This window comes from Schistocerca piceifrons, chromosome 2 (assembly GCF_021461385.2).
Source record: "Schistocerca piceifrons isolate TAMUIC-IGC-003096 chromosome 2, iqSchPice1.1, whole genome shotgun sequence".
Lineage (NCBI taxonomy): Eukaryota > Metazoa > Arthropoda > Insecta > Orthoptera > Acrididae > Schistocerca > Schistocerca piceifrons.
Genome location: NC_060139.1, coordinates 1098217682 through 1098235371, shown reverse-complemented (window position 1 = coordinate 1098235371; position 17690 = coordinate 1098217682). Strand labels below are relative to the sequence as shown.

Here is a 17690-nt window from a genome sequence, read left to right as displayed (position 1 = left end):
CAAACATTTGGTTACCCTATTGGGCCCACACACACACCTACCAGAGCAAACTGCTCAATGTCTCCAGTGCTGTGTGCTGTTCTTACACAATTACACTTATGTTATCCAATATAAGCCCTCCTCCTCCAATGCAGATGCCTTGTCACATCTCCACTCGGGCTCTGATCCCAAGTTCGACCAACAGGAAGTCCTCTGCTTTCAGATTGATGCGGCCCGCCGAGATACACTGGAAGGATTTCCGGCCATGGCTGCACAGGTTGCCTCTGCCACATGGCGGTACCCCATTCTGCAGCAGGTTCTCCACTATGTGACCCAGGGTTGGCCACCTATCTGACCTGCCGGTTGAAAACTGAATTCAGTCCCTGGTGGCACCTCTCACACAGGCTCTAGGTTGACGTGGGTGTCCTTCTGTTGGCCACTGAGGGTGACGCCCATTAGGTGATCATCCCATCCAATTTCTGCCTTCGTGTCCTACGCTTGCTACACCATGGACACTGGGGATGTTCCGTACGTAGGCATTGGCTCGCCGACATGTGTACTGGCCCAGGATCGATGGTGATATTGACCTCTTGGTCTGTGAGTGCACGGCGTGTGCGTGTCACCAGACCAGCAGTTTGCAAACGTTTGCACCCTAGTCCATGCTTCGCTGGCCCTGGGACCACATCCATCTTGATTTTATGGGCCCGTTCTTGGCATTGATGTGGTTACTCATTGTGGATGCATACTCCAGATCCCTGTATAAGGTGCACATGGCGTCCACTACGACTGATGGCACACTCGTGGCCTTGTCTCAGCTTCTCACCATCGAAGGCCTGCCTCGTACCTCGGTCTCCAATAATGGCCCCCCATTCACAGCAGCCTCCTTCCACACATTCTGTGAGGCCAACGGTATCAAACACATCCACACCCCTCCATTCCATCCATCCTACAATGGCACAGCAGAACGACTGTTGAGGACATTTAAACAACAGCTGCTAAAGCAGTCGAATACTCTGCCACCATGTCGGCCCTCACTTTATTCGTGAGCACTTATTGCACCACTCTCACTTATGATCATCGTCTGGCCAAACTCCTCCACGGGCGGCAACCGTGGACCCTGCTCCATCTTCGGATACCGCCGCCTTCTGAGCCCCGCTTCCAACCCTCTCAGCAATACACATTGGGCACAGCAGTGTGAGCCTGCTCATATGGGGACAAGGCTGCTCGGACTGCCGTCACAGTAGTTGCAACCAATGGATGGCCTGTGATGTCGGTACAGATACAGAGGGGGCTCGAGTGCCGCCACCGTAACCGCCTCCGGCCTTGTACCCCTTCGTGGAACTCGTGTCCCCCAACCCCCTGCCTCCTTCTCGCATGCACAAGGCCCTCAAGTCGGCCAAATGGCTGACAGCTCCCACAGTCATGCCAGCACTCCTTCCCACATCAACGGGGATTGGAGGTGCTATGCAATGCCCTGCCCTCTGGTGGCATTTTGATGGAATCCACGGACTGCCCTAATTACTCAGCATTGGCAGTCGACGGCACGTGGTCTCCCTCTGTTCCCTCCTTCCACCCACCACAGAGCCATCCAGGGCATTTTCACCCCTATGAACTAGTTTTGGGGGGAGGGATCTGATGGTGGAAGGTGTGGAAGTTTGAATGCACACTACAGGGTATGAACCTGGATCCCCAATAGGGGTCTCCGTATTCCAGCACATGCCTGCACTGTGAGCCTCGCCATGTGAGGGCGCCACTCTCCGTACTGCATGAAGTGCGTGGCTAATTGCGTATCCCACAGTCATGTACTTAGGCGGCCGCACGACATACTCGCAGTAGTTCGTGTGCGCATCTCGGCCGTACTGCATTCCAGGTCCGTGTGTTGAGATACATACTGGCATTGTTTGGAGTGTTCCTGCGTTGTTGTTGTCCTGCCGTGTTTATCGCCTCAGTCCTTGATTGCTTGTCTCGTATTGTGTCCCGGCTGGTCGTAGTGTCTGTCAACCCCTACATGCTCATCTGCCCTGTCTGTTCATTGTTAGCGATACCTCCAACGGATCCCCGCCTGGTGGCTTTGCATCTCCATCCCCTGCCTTGCAGTGCTCATCGGTCGCTCACGGCTATAACAGTTTCCACCCATCTGCTCTCTCTTCTTCGTTTGAAACTGGATTCCTATTGAACTCTTAAAACTGACTTCCCAGGTTTTAATTACTAACAACTTTTCTCAAAGACAAAAAGTGGCACTGTATTAAATATAAACAAACACGCATTATACTGTCAGTGATATCCCAAAATACACTACATTAACTAACAATAAGGAAGACTGTGGTGACTCTTGCAGTATAAGCAACTATTTCAATAAGATTTAAAAATCACTAAAAAGTCACAGAATGTTGGTAATGTTGACAGTTACAGGACTATGATAATTCCTGCAGCTTATGTTGATTTAAAGTGTAGCATATAATGCATCTCCCAATGTCAAGACAATAGCAAAAATATCACAATGAAGGTATTCATTTTTGTGTTTGAGGGATAACAACAAAAGACAAATGTGGGTTAGGGTAGTTAGTAAGTCGGAAGCACATCACTTTCTGGATGTTTTTGATGGTTTGTGCAGATTAGAATTGTATAGATCCTGTACTGTCAGCAATAAAGGCTGCAGAGTGGCTCTTACACCTGTTGTGTGGAATCGTTTGCTCCATGGGCTCACAAGTGAAGGGCATACAGCATACCTCACCACCATGATGTCAAAGCAATCATCACCAAAAGATAATAACTTATGTTCACATTTTATTCAAAAAAATTGTCCATAGACTCTTGTAAGATGCAGTCATGCAAACATCTAGCCAGGCTATGTTAAGTTGTTCAATCAGAAAAGTTAGGACTGCCTGTTAGAGGAAATACATTGAGTTAACTTCTCTAACTGCATTATTCCACTAGACTGAAGAAAAAGTCTCTTTCAGCATCATCAATACTGCGGATCAAAATCCATGAATGAGAAGTTGGTCCACAGTTCAAGGGCACTGCACAGCAGGACCCTTGCAGCACTGATATTGTACAGCCAATGACAGAAAACGTAAAAGAATTGGAAAATACAGTAAAATTTGAGAGCTGTACTTCAACTACTGGATTGTTTCTTTGGCCCATTCTTATCACTTCCGGTAGGAAAATAAGTCACAAAGCATTCGAAGTTGTCGAAGGAGATCCCTTAGAATTTTAGGCATAGCTGCCCCTAATGGGCACCAGAACACAGAAAGCAGTGTTTTGATGATCTTGAGTGGTAGTGCCAGCTACTTTTGACCGCACTCCATTTGAACAGATTCTGAAGGCCCAAAGGTACTGACTGATCTCCATATCATCCTCGCCCAGAGGCATCACAGGAAGCAGACTTGGAGGGGCAAGTGGTCAGCACTCATTGTCAATTTTTGTGATCATACCAGTGAAAACAAGGGTACTGATATAACTCTTTTTTGTTTCTGCATAACTCCTCCTGCTATATGCTCTAACATATCTATAGCAAAAAAATCTTTCAAGACCCACAGCATCTATACTTCACGTTTATGGTAGGCCTTCATTGGTATGTGTATGCTTTGCATAATAGATGTTAGAGATTTTAATTTGCTTTTTGTATAATGTTCAGTCCAGTGATACGTTCATAAGGAGCTGTCCATGCTAGTCTATACTCTGCAAGCCTCTTCATCTCTGCTTAACTGCTGTAGGTTACATCCATTTGGAACTGCTTACTTTATTCAAGCTTTGGTCTCCCTCCACAATTTTTATTACTCACACTTCTCTCCAATACTAAATGACCATACCATGATGTCTGAGGATGTGTTCTAACAACTGATCCATTCTTTTGGGATGTGCCATAAATGTCTCTCCTCTCCCAATCAGTTCAATCCCCCCTTGTTATTTACTTGCTCTAGCCATGTAATCTTCAGCTTTCTTTTGTAGCACCATGTTTCAAAAACTTCTATTCCCTTCTTGTTTGACCTACTTATCACTCATGTTTCACTCCAGATAAGTACTTCAGAAAAGACTTCCCAACCCTCAAATACATATACAATGTGACTCAGTGCCTCCTCTGTGTGATGATTAGCTTTCCATATTGTTGTAAGAGTATAAATTTTATTTAGAATTAGAATTATTATTTAGAAATAGAGAACAACGAGCAGCAGATAAGTGGGAAGAAAGTAAAACCAAAGTGCTTATCTTAGGGGCAACGCCACTAAAGCCCCATGTCACTGCAGCTAGTGAGGAAATGAGCTAGGAGAAAAATTTGGTTTAAAGAAGTAGTTTTTTCCTTTCCACATACTTGTCTGCTGGTCAGACACTTTTTTACTTTCGTGAAGAGTGATATGTTATCAAACAGATATCACATTCCATCCCAGATTTTCCATGAAACTCTACACTGTTTTCAACTACACATCTTTCAACAAATCATATCAATAAAATATGAAATTTTTTCATGATTTTTAGAGATAAATGTGATGATCATACAATTTTTAAGACTTTTCCTTCTAAAATGCTTAGAATGGTTGGTTGGTCTGAGGGATAAAGGGACCAAACTACAGCGTCATCAGTCCTCCTTACAATGTTTTCTAACTTACCGTAGTACCATTTTTCATATAATTCATGAAATTCTAACGCTGTGTGCCACAGTTTATCCAGAGGATCAGTAACAGCAAGCATTTGCTGAAGGACTGTAAATGGAGACAAAACTATCTCCAATAGCTCTTCCTCTGCATTAATAGCCTGGGAAAAAAAACATTTCATTATGCAATCAAAGAATCATATAAAAATTAAAAACATATTTTGTCACAGGTACATTAATCAAATCTAATGTAGTTTGTATAAGATGCTACTAAGACTTAGCACTCTTAACATTTATAAAAAGAGGAGACACAAAAAAGTTTTCATAAATAATTTACATATCATTCCTGTAATTCTCATTTCATAGTTTCCTTTAAAATATATCAATAAACTCCTGCTCTTCAATTTTATTTGTATTACTCTTTTCCTGCATAACAAGCACATCTACTCAGCTAATATGAAAGCAATAAAAAAGGTGATACATATGCTTGAAAACAAACAACAAATCTGCACTTTTGGTGACAAAAGTATTACTTTCTTCAGCTGCACTGCAACAAAGATGATGTTGAATTGAGAACAACTTCACTTCATTTATTCACATACTGTGTAACACGGATGCTACAATGAAGAAAACTTAGTTATGTAAAACAAAAGAAACCATATGTTACCTGAGATAAAAAATATTTACAATTTCTTCTGCTATTAACAATCATAAAGTTATAAATGGATGCTTACAATTAGTTGTTAAGCTCCTACTTTAAGAACAAAAGGATGAATTACTATTTGGTTCTTGTTTATCCACAACAACTTGATTAATATTTACAGATGTGTTATGATAACAGTAAAAGAATAACAGCTAACCACAAACCATGGGAATAGAACCATGTTCACACTAAGTATTTCAATTGGTATAACAATAAAAGAGGGTCCAAAATTGAAATGTTCAAATAAAATTTTCTAGGTTATCAAGCTGCATCATTTCGAATAACAAGAGTCCTGCCATATTGTGGGGCAATGAGCAGCAAGTTAGGACGTGTGCTGTAGATGCATGGACTGACACCAGTATTCCAGCCTGGCCCTAAGATGAAAGACATGCTGCACTCAGTTAAGGACAACACACCCCTTCGTGTGACCAGTGCGTATGGCATCATTTGAAAATGTGACAGTAGCTATATAGGTTAAACAAGTTGCACAGCTGCTGAGCATTGTACAGAGCACAGGTGATATATTAAACAAGGGGAACTGGACAAGTCAGCCACAATTGAGCACGGGCTGGTAAATGGATTATTGGGATTCCATTATAAAGGCGGCAGCAGAGATTAGCATAAATACCAACCATTTTAACAAAGACCAGGGGTACACACTAAGTGTGGGCAGAGGGGCAGGTCTCAAAAGAAAGCAAAGATAGGTGCTTGGAGACTGTAGGGATGTGGGAGTGGCAGTTTCTAATATGGTGACTGCCTCTCATGCCACGTGGTGTCACTGGTACCACTGCTGTCTGGTGTTCCTGTGAGTCATCCAACTCGCTTTCCACGCACGGATCACTTCAGCTGTCTCTGACTGGCGCCATGTGCTGCAAACATGCCTATACAAGCAAAAACCATGCCAGATCCAGCAGTTAGTGGATTTTGTTCCTGGCAACAATGACCGAGATAACTAGATGTGTGTGTGTGTGTGTGTGTGTGTGTGTTTGTGTGTGTGTGTGTGTGTGTGTGTGTGTGTGTGTGTCACGACACCTCCTACTAAACCAGTTGAGTGATTTCAACCAAACTTGGTAAGCATCATGTGTCCTTTAGTGTCAGACAACAATCACTGTGAGGGTAAGAAACTCCTAGCCTAACTTCATTCAGGAGATATGATATCATAAACAATGACGTGTCAAAACCTTGTGCATCAAGCACTACATTTAAAAGTATTACTTCTGTGCTACTTACAGTATTCACAACAAAATTCGCAGACAGTATCCACATATGCAACTAAATGCACCTACATAAGTATATCATGGCGCCATATCTAGTTCAGGAGATATAATGTCGTAAACACTGAAACATGTGAAAAACTGTTGCATTGGGCATTACATTTAAATTACTACTTCTTTTCTACTAACTCTATTCACAACACAGTTTACAGACAATATCAACACTTGCCACTGAATGTATTTACATAATTATATCATTGTATCACACACAGATCAGGAGAAATGACATCGTAAACACTGAGATACCCGAAAAGTTGCCCATCATGCATGGAGTTTTAACATATTTATTCTTTACTATAAAACACTCATATAATCGTGTCAGATTAAAAAAAGCCTGACACTGGCAGTGCTTTTGACAGCATCCAACTGTGAAGTGTGAATGGCTGTAGGTGAAAACAGTAATAATCAATAGAATTATGAAGAGGCATTTCCATAGAGATGTTTACAAAATTGTAGTATAGACATGCGAAATAGCTGCACCCAGCGTACAGAAACTGTCCGGTATCATGTTTTGTAATTTGGATACTGTACTTGTACACATTTCTACATTAGGCATATTTCTTTCCACGACTCTTTCATAATTTCAAAGTTATTTCATGAATATATGGAAATGAAATTTTTTTCAATACTTCACTACAAATACGGTTCATTTTTTGTTTTTGTTTATAATACAAAATTGGCAAAATGAATACCCAGGCAATGTCTGTTTTCTTGGTATATATAAAAACAGGGTTTATTTGGCGCCACATTGTGCCAGTGGGGTCCTACAACCTCACCCAGCTGAAACTGATACTGAACGACAAGCCATCCGGCACATGATCTAGTCACTTTAGGCAGTTCATGAGAATACAGATGTCTTCTTGATGGCAACTGAAAACTCTTCCAGATATACTATGAACTTTGATGAATGCTCACAATATTTTGTTAAATCTCTTCTATGTGTTAGGTTTGTGATTTGATGCTACAAACATGCTAAATAAATAAATTTTCTCACTTCGCCGGCCGTGGTGGCCGTGCGGTTCTAGGCACTTCAGTCCGGAACCGCGTGACCGCTACGGTTGCAGCTTCGAATCCTGCCTCGGGCATGGATTTGTGTGATGTCCTTAGGTTAGTTAGGTTTAAGTAGTTCTAAGTTCTAGGGGACTGATGACCTCAGATGTTGAGTCCCATAGTGCTCAGAGCCATCTGAACCATCTCACTTCCATTCCTGTGTTTCGTTTCCCTGCCGGGTACTTAAAGTACTTCATCCCAATTCTCTCTTCCCTTTTTCCATCATTATCATCCTCCCACAACTTGTGGAAGCCATAGAGGTGCTTTGTGTTTTACAGTCTCAGTTTTATCTGTCATTATACATAACATAAATTGCAAATACTACAAAAGTGAAATTATCAAAGAAATACATACATCTGCTTCATCTTTATCTTCCTTTAGTAATGCAACAAGTGCTTCAACCTGTTCGACACTTTCAGTCATTTCTTCCATTGTCAGTATTGGAGGATCTTTCTTCTTGAACACTTCTAAGTCTTTTGCATGTATCAGCAACCTGCATGAAATAAAATTATCTAGAATAAGACATCTTATACAATTATACAATAAAATATCATACACACTATAATTTGTTTTATCTATGTCTTTGAATATCCAGAGAAAATATCTTTCGTGCATAAGTTTAGCTGTATGAAGGTTTCCTAAATTATTGGCTATAGCCTCATTCTCAATAGACTTTTTAAATTCTATCCATCGAAGTATCCATGATTTCATGTAACATGTAGAAGAGTGCCATTATATGGTTTTAAGAGATTTGAGAGATAACAACAATATGGGTGAGAAAAATGTGGATTTTTCAAAATACTGAGAATAATATTGAAAAATAGATCCAATATTTGAATTATAACATTCTTGATGTGTCATTGATGTTTTGTCTTTTCCTCCAGTAATACAAAATTTTAATACAAAATTGGGCAAAAACTAAAGAAAAAACACTCAATGAGAAAGTTTGGGTACAATAATAAAAATGACACTAGTACAACATGTATTCACTTAACATATTCATACACAAGACAAAAATTAGAAAAATAAGTTGCCAAGGACCAACTGGAACTAAAAACATTAAAAAAAAACTATATTTTATCGAAAGCACAGCAGCTATGTAGGGTGTGAGTGTTCTACAACACCTAAGAATTTCAAGGGAATATTTGCCAGTATGAAGCAGAGTAATCACACAAAAAAGCTAGAAATTCAATCATTCACTTCTTTATGCAGTGTGATCCACAAATTCCCTCATGAAGAAGAGCACTCAGGAATGTGGCACTCATCAGCTGTGCGACTATGACAAGTGCAAATCTACTCAAACTGTGGAACTCTTCAGGCAGGAAATCAGATATGTAGATTAAGAAAATTAATTTAAGAACAGGGAAGTATACCAGATTAAATTAAAGAACAACTTCAGCATCTTCAAAAATGGAACTTATACGAGGTGTGATTGGAAAGTTTTAAGAATGGGCTTGTAATTGTACAATGGTGGTACTTAAATGCTACTGTGATGCATCTCCTTCAAAATAGTCCTCTTCTGACTGAACACACTGACTCCAACAGTGTTTCCACTTTTGGAAACATTCCTGGAAATTTTTTTCCTGAAATGTGTTAAGGATGCTCTCCATATTTGCCTGGATGTCTTCAATCGAGTAAAATTGCTTCCCTTTCAGTGAAACTTTTAGTTTAGGAAACAAGTAGAAGTCCACAGGGGCCAAACCAGGGGAATAGAGTGGTTGTGGAAGCACAGGGATTTTGAATTTGGTCAAAAATTCAAAGATGGAGAAGGCACGATGAGCCAGAGCATTGTCTTGGAGTAGCAACCAACTCCTATCTTTCCACAATACATGCCTTTCCTTCCACACCATTTCGCGCAGGCACTCAAGGACACATTTGTAATATTCCTGGTTAATTTTACGTCCTCCAGGGTAAATTCAGGACGCACAACAGCAGTAGAATCGAAAAAAATCACTAACATTGTCTTCACCTTTGACTAACTTTGCCATGATTTTTTCGGTCATGGTGAACTTGGAGTCTTCCACAGTGAAGACTGCACTTTGGTTTCAGGATCATATCCATATACCCACATTTTTGTCACCTGTAATTACCCTATTTAACAAATATGGTTCATTTTTAGTCCGATTAATCAGTTCTTGGCACACTTCAAGTCAGTATTGTCTCTGGTCACTTGACAACACTTTTGTAATGAATTTTGCGGACACTCAATGCTTGTTCAGATCTTCAGTTAAAATTGGCTGAATTGCATAGAAACTTAAATTAAGTTCATCAGCCATCTCCCTAATTGTAAGTCTATGATCAGAGCACACTAAGTTGCAAACTTTCACAACATTTTCATTCGTTTTTGAGGTGGAAGGACAGACAGACCGTGGTTCATCCTAAAATGATTCGCAGGCATTGTTAAATCTGTTGAACCAGGCAAAAAGTTTGACTGCCTCATACAATTTTTTCCAAAAGCTGTTTTTAATAGTTCGTAAGTCTCAGAACCTGATTTTCCCGTTTTAAAACAAAACTCGTTGCTCCATTTTTATGTACATTTACACACAGACAAAATCTGTCAACAAGCCCTAACAGACCCACACTCAATCAGCTGCCCCAATGAACTGAATAAAGGAAATGCAGTTTCCTGTCAGAGGGTGTTCAAGGACAAGGCAATGACTCACTCCCCACCCTCTGTGTACCTGCCTGCCAAACCAGTAAGCAGTAGTGGATTCATTCTTAAAACTTTCCAGTCACACCTCCAATGTAAACAAAATGGCCTATTATTTAGCAAAGATAATACTTGTACAAATAACAAAAGGTGTTGTATGCACAAAGAATATGAAAGAAATTTTCAGTGGATCAAGGTGAATACTGAAGGGCACATGATGGTTTAAGGGAGATAATAGTAATGGAAGCACAGTAGAAAATTCTGAATTAAATAAAACCATCTGGAGCAAAGTTTAACTGAATAACAACTGAAAAATAAGAGTATAAACAAAATGAATGTAGTATAAACAAAATGAATGTAGTGAAGTTATCAACTTTTATCAGTTGAAATGACAGATGGTATTGTAGGTAAAAAAAGGGAGAAAACTGTACAACCATTGAAAGATTCCTTTATATTTTCACTTCGTTCAGAGAAATTAATTACTGACAAAGGCATTTAATGATGAAAATAATGACATTCACAAATGAAACTTGTAAAACTGTTTACAGTTTCTCTGAGGAAGAAGACAATTCCTCAGAATTGAACAGTGCTGTGTTACTTTCACAGTGGAAACAAGTCCATATTGAACAGTGCTGGGTTAGTTTCACACTGGAAACCAAATACATAAAATTATTGACATTGTTTACAACTGTTAGCAAGAATATAACCAAAAGCTTCACACACACACACACACACACACACACACACACACTAGCCTATGCTCATCCATGTAATGCATCACATTAAATTATTTCACAACAAAGGGTACACACAAAACCTAAAAAACCAATTTCTCTTTCAGTGTCCTTGCCATAAAGTATTAGATATACACTGAATCAGTATACATATAGAAGAAAGCATCAGGATCCAATCACGATGAAACAAGCGAAGATCATGGATACAGAAGAAGGCCTCTCTAACAAACAAATCCATGGCACAGCAATGGGCACCAGCATGGCACCATCCTATGCCAACCAATTTATGGGCCATCTACAGGAATTCTTCCTAACCACTCAGAATCCCAAACTGCTCACCTGGTTCAGATTACAGAAGAAAGTGTTCATAGGGAAGCAGCTACAACAACTGCGGCAGCACGTAGAACAACACAACTATGATCAGAGAAAACAGAAATAGCAAGAGTGGCACAGAAACAACTGCACCATCAGGTGATACATCTGTCTACTTGCTGCTAGAGCAAGACCCACCATCAAGAAAGAAAGGATTTTTAGGGGCCACTGATGAAGACAGCACCTCCATAGCACAGCACAGAAGTACCCTTCAGATTAAAGTCAAAAGAAAGTAGACACTGAAGAAGGTAAGTGACAAGTCAAATATGCCAAGCAGAAGCCCTAAGTTTGTAATGGCCCATCAAAATATCCTTTCACTGTAAAACAAATCAAAGAGCTAGAAGTATTATTGTCAGATCAATTAAAATAAGTATCTGTTATGCGCTTAAGTGAACTTGGTTAACTGACGAGATGTTAACAATTACAAATATCCTGTGCTTTGTCATGACATCTTATTTTTGTAGAAAACTGTCTACTCATGGAGAAAGACGTATATTTTTGAAAAATGGTAACAGCTATTGCTGTTTATAATCTTTGGAAAAGTTAGAAAAAGAAAGTAATTTTGAAATTTCTGCTGCAGAATGAACCTCAATTAAAACAATCATCATGTTCATCTACAGAAGTGCGAATTAAAACATAAAAATATTTTTTAATAAACTTGAAGGTAGTTGTGACAATTTCAGAGATGTGAACAAAACAGTTATAATTTTAAAAGAGTTTCAAAAGATAGAGATGATTTTATGGCATTATTTCCAACATACAACTTGCTCTCTATTATAAATTATCCCACCCCAGTCACAATTGTTTCCAGCACCACAAATGATATGGTATTGATAAAAATGGAAAGTTATGAATACTCAGCTAGAAATATCAACACAGGTTTCAGTGACCACTATGCACAGATTCTTGAAATATCTTCAACATTGAGTTTAACTAAGCAAACAGAAACAGTGAAAACAGGAACCTTCAGCAATCAACACACTAAGCACTTTAGGAATGTACTAAGGAAAGATACATGGACTGATGTGTATAGATGTGAAAGCACAGATGAAAAGTTCAAGACATTTGTGGATGTGTTCTTACATTATGCCCCTTTAAAAAGCAGACAAGCAAACTTGTATGCTTAAGAGAAAAAACTGCTGATTGACAACAGATATAAGAAAGTCATGTGCTGAAAAGCAAAGAATATATGGCATCTCCAAGCTTCCTGTAGTATCTAATGGGAACTCCATGCATATTTCAAAACATATAAAATTGGTGTGAATGGGAATGATATCCTTCATTTAAGCATGGTGCAAAATTCTGAATTTTTTCCTGTTCTCTGCTTCTCTCCTTTCCCACTCCCTCTGACCCCTGTCCCCCCCCCCTTCTTCCACCCCCCCCCCCAACTGCACTTTTCTACCCTGTCCCCACCAAAGTACTGCATGCTCCCAAAACCACCATTTACCTTCCCCCACTGTTACCCTACTAAGCTCCCCCTCCTTACCCCAGCCTACCACCAGATTGTTTTGCCCTCAGACACAGTTGCTCACTGTCTGGCCTTAGTGGCCAGACAGTGGTCACATGTATGCAAGTTGTGTTTGTGTGAATTTGTGCAAGTTGTCTTATGTTACAAAAAGGCCTCTTGGCCAAAAGCTCAACAGGTATAGCAGTCTTTTTGTTGTGTCAGTCAACATCTCCTCTATATGGTCAGTCCCTACCTTTTCTTTTCATAATATTGTCATACTTATTTTAGCAATATAAGTGAAAAAATTATTAGTCACTGAAATCAAACCTTTCACTAAAATTGTCAGGTATCATCTGAAAACACCAACCTAAATCCTGCTTCAATCTTTCTCTTTCCACCAACACAGAAAGACCTCCTGTCAGTTAGAACTTTAAAAATGAACTACTCCACTGGAAGATCTAGCATCCCAAACAATCTTACCAAAATGTGTAGACTTATAGCTAAACCATTAGCCCATATTTGTAACAGATCATTTGAAATTAGAATTTTTCCATCATGCCTAAAAAGTGCCAAGCTCAAACCACTAATTCATAAAAGGTAAAAAGGATGAATTGGTTAACTACATGCTCATTGTTCTGCTATCTATATTCTCAAAATTCACAAAAAAAGAAAAAAATCAAGAGAAATAGTAGATTTCCTGGAAAAGCAAAATGGTTTCAGGAAGGACCAATCAACTAATACAGCAATTTTTGAACTTTTACATCAATTGCTTCAATAATAGTGAAAATGTCATTGGAATATGCCTAGAGCTCTCTGACGCTTTCAGTATCACAAATACCCTAAACTACTGCACAGGAATCAGAGGAACAACAAAGTAACCCTTAATGTGAAAAAGACTAATAACATAAATTTCTATATAAAGAAAAAACCGAATATAACAAAACTTAAAGTTCAAAATGAAACCATAGAGTGTGTAGCCAGCACAAAATTTTTGGGTATGTATGTTGATCAACAATTAAAATGGAATGAACATATTAGGATGCTTGGGAAAAAAAATTAGCACAGCATGCTATGCCTTACGAATATTAGTCACTGTGTGCAATAGTTCATGCCAGAAAATGACATACTTTGCACACAGGCATTCTATAATAAGCTATGGCATAACATTCTGGGGTGCAAATGCCCAAAATGTGAAACGTGTGTTCAGATTGCAAAAACGACCTATCAGAATAATGAGCAAGAGTCACAAAAGCGCACACTGCAGTGAGCTATTTAAAAAAATGGGGTCTTCTGACAGTCCCAAGTGAATATATCTTGCAAACTACAGTTTTTATTCACAAAAATATTGAGCAATATTTAGCAAGCAGCTGCATACATGATCACCAAACCAAAAACAGTAATTGCTTGTACCTACACAGAATGAATAAAACTAAAACCCAATCACTATGTTTTAGCAAGGTGTCAAGATATACAATAAATTGCCAAAAGAAATCAAAAACATAAAGGAACTCTGTAAATTTACAGCATTCCTTAAAGAATATTTATTAAAAAATAGTTTTTACTTGATTAGAGAATACATGCAGCATGAAATTGGCATAAATAAATAATCAGGTTAATCAATTATAAAGTGGACATTCTAGATTGTAATTTACCCATACAGGTACTAGAGGAGTCTTGTGATCTATTCCTTTTGATTGAAGCAGGTTCTTCTGCATTATGTAATTCAATGATAAATTGTGTGTGTAATACGCATATATATATATATATATATATATATATATATATATATATATATATATATATATATATATATATATATAATGAATTTATTATATATAGCTTGTATTCATTATCTTATGAGAAAAAATATTGTACATATGTATGTATAATTACGACATCCATACAAAGTAATTTGTTTATGGATGAATGAATAAATAAATAAATAAATCCAACAACTGGATAAAGTCAAACGTACGCAGGCCAATGCAAATGGTTGAAGTGCACCAGCAGAGTTTCAACAAATTAACTCAGCATTAATCAAAGCATGAAGCCAATAACAGCAGAGTGCCACAAGGCTCTGTTATATGAGAATGATTTGAAAAAATTCTGAGAAAATACCATTCAGTTTGCTGTGTGCTATTTGGCCTGAGTTTTAGACAATAAGAAAGAAATGGAAATTCTCTAGAAGTCTACAACAGAGCCAATTAAAAACACTGAAAACTGCCTCAACCACAAGTTGGTAGCAAATTCAAGTAAGAGGGCACTAAATTTTTGAAATGTGAAAAAAGGTGAGCAAACTGTTGAAATTCAGATATCTGATAAGGAGCTTTGGAGTGTAGATAAAATAAAAGTCTTAGGTTTATGGCTCCAAAATAACCTTAAATGGGGACACACATTGAAAAAGTGTATAAGAAATTAACGACTTCATGTTATTTAATAAGAGCATTAGAAGGATGCTGCAACAAAGATTGTCTGAAAGCCGCATACTTTGCCCATATATACTTATCACTCGCAACTAAAATATGGAATAATTTTCTAGGGTCTCTCTTCTCTCAGCTGAAAGCTCTTTTGGCTACAAAAAAGGTTTGGAAGAACAAAGAAAGATGTAAAATGGGACAAAAGCTGTAGACTATTCTTTGAAAAGCTGGAAATCTTCCTACTTCCATCATCTATTCATGTGTACGGGGGGTGGGGGGTGGGGGGGGGGGGCGGGCGGGGGGGGGGGGGAGCACACTTCATCCATATAATGCAACACAAAAACAAAATTTTCCTACAGAGTCAATGAACACCAGCCTAAATAAAGAAGGAACCCTACATTGTGAGAAAGTTATTTATAATAAGCTTTCCGCAGAAATTAAATCAATACATGATCTGACAACGTTCATGTTAGCTCTAAGGCATATTTGACTCATCACTGCTTCTATAGCCTGCTTGAGATTCTTCAGGAAGTACACTAAATATTTGTGTCAGTACATTAGTGATGTATTATATAAATGGTTCTAGCCCTAAAGTACCTTAATGATCTACCTTTCAGATGTTACTGTAACACAAATATCAATCTACCTCTGCAGCATATGTTCTTTCTAGTTTTACAGTCTGTTCTCTCACCTATTGTACATTATATATATGGTGTACATTATACTTTAATGCACATTTAATGTCAAATACTATAATTAATGTAAATTTAAACCATCTATTATATTTTGTTATACACTGACTTATCCTACACTAGAACGTGCAATTTGTGTGTTACATGATTACCTGGACCAATAAAGATCTGATCTAACCTAATTTGTTATAGCATATTCATCTAACCTAATTTGTTTATAACATATTCATGATTTGGACTGAGGGTTAGAACACCCTATCCACATTCCTCCAGAATCGCAACACCTTTTCCTCCATTCACTTCACCTAATCCTTGAAAACCAATAAGCCCCCTCAAGGATGCCTACATCAGTACCTCTGTCCCACACCAAACCTGCCAACCATTCCATACCACGAAGTCCCTTCCACACAGCCTAGCAATCTGTGGCCATCATTTCTGTAGTGATGAACAGCCCCTCTTCAAAATTTACCAAGGGTCTCACCGAGGCCTTCACTGACTGAAATTACCCTCTCAATCTAATACAGAAACAGATCTCCTGTGGCTTGTCTCTCCAGCCATCTACTACCTCTGTTGTGTACATAGTTCCGCGTAGTTAGCGCGTACACAACTTTCCCACTAGAACGTGCCCCGCTAAGCACAACAGCGCAGGCACAGCGCTCGTCCGTCTCCGCACTATGAAACGGCGCTGTCTTAGAGACGGACCAAATTCTGCTTCCGCCCATCCACGTATTAATATGTAATGCAGCCAATGAGATTGCTGCTAACGTAGAACCTTTTCTCCTCGCGGATCACACTCGCGCAGTGATACCTGAAGGCGCGAGGTATTATAACGAGTGTACAGACCTCCGATTAGTCAGTCTGCCTTAGTCTGCATTAGTCTGTACCAGTCTATAGTCAAGTTTCAGTCGGCGCCTAATAAGAGTATCATATTCCTGTACATAGCCATGAAGAGAAATGTATAGACACTTTATCAAATATCAGAGATATGTGAGAATAAGATTAACATACCAAGACCAAAGGAACTTCAAATTGTCAATTGTAAACAGCATCCAGAATCAAGTTAAGTTATTTCTATGCTTTTTATTATTTTAATAAATGTGTGTGAAAATTAATCAAGTTCTGTTTAAAGCTGGTCACCGTCAATCCGCTACTGTAAGCGTGCAAGTGGAATTTCTATCAGCTGACCTAACGTCAGAAGATAAACACGCCACGATAAGACCACGAGACATATTGCTGACACTCGCCTACTCCATTAGAGCGACAAGTCAAATAATCTGATGGTGTGTGTACTGAAGGTCTTACAGTACGCACACCACAACCTCCCACATACCTATCATACAGGCACAAAGGAGGACTCCTCTCTCAGAACTACGCAGGACTGGAGCAACTGAATCACATTCTCTGCTGGGATTTACACTATGAATCACATTCTCTGCTGGGATTTAGACTGAATCACATTCTCTGCTGGGATTTACACTATGAATCACATTCTCTGCTGAGATTTAGACTATCTGTCATCAGGCCCCAAAAATGAGGCATAACCAACACACAATCCATCCCACCCCTCCCATAGAGATAAATGCCACGCACTAAACCTTGCAATATCCTTTGTTTACCATTTCTTCTGTTTTGGTATGTATGCTTGGGTTGATTACAATACTAGTGTCATCTGCAAAAAGAACTAATTCAGCTAGTTGCATATTGGAATGGAAAATCATTTATTTGTACTGGGGGAGGAACAGTAGTGGATCTAAGATTGAGCATTGGGGCAGCCATATGTG

The 17690-nt window shown here is 39.0% G+C and overlaps 1 protein-coding gene across 1 annotated transcript in view; it reads right to left on the bottom strand.

Annotated features, from left to right (window-relative positions):
* LOC124776158 (dynein axonemal heavy chain 3) overlaps positions 1–17690 on the bottom strand; it is a 1197897-nt gene that overhangs the window by 1024501 nt on the left and 155706 nt on the right. The window contains exons 13-14 of the mRNA XM_047250998.1: positions 7952–8090; positions 4587–4731 (exon numbers count right to left, since the gene is read on the bottom strand). Of these exons, the coding sequence (XP_047106954.1) occupies positions 4587–4731; positions 7952–8090 (284 nt within the window). The remainder of the gene's footprint in view (positions 1–4586; positions 4732–7951; positions 8091–17690) is intronic.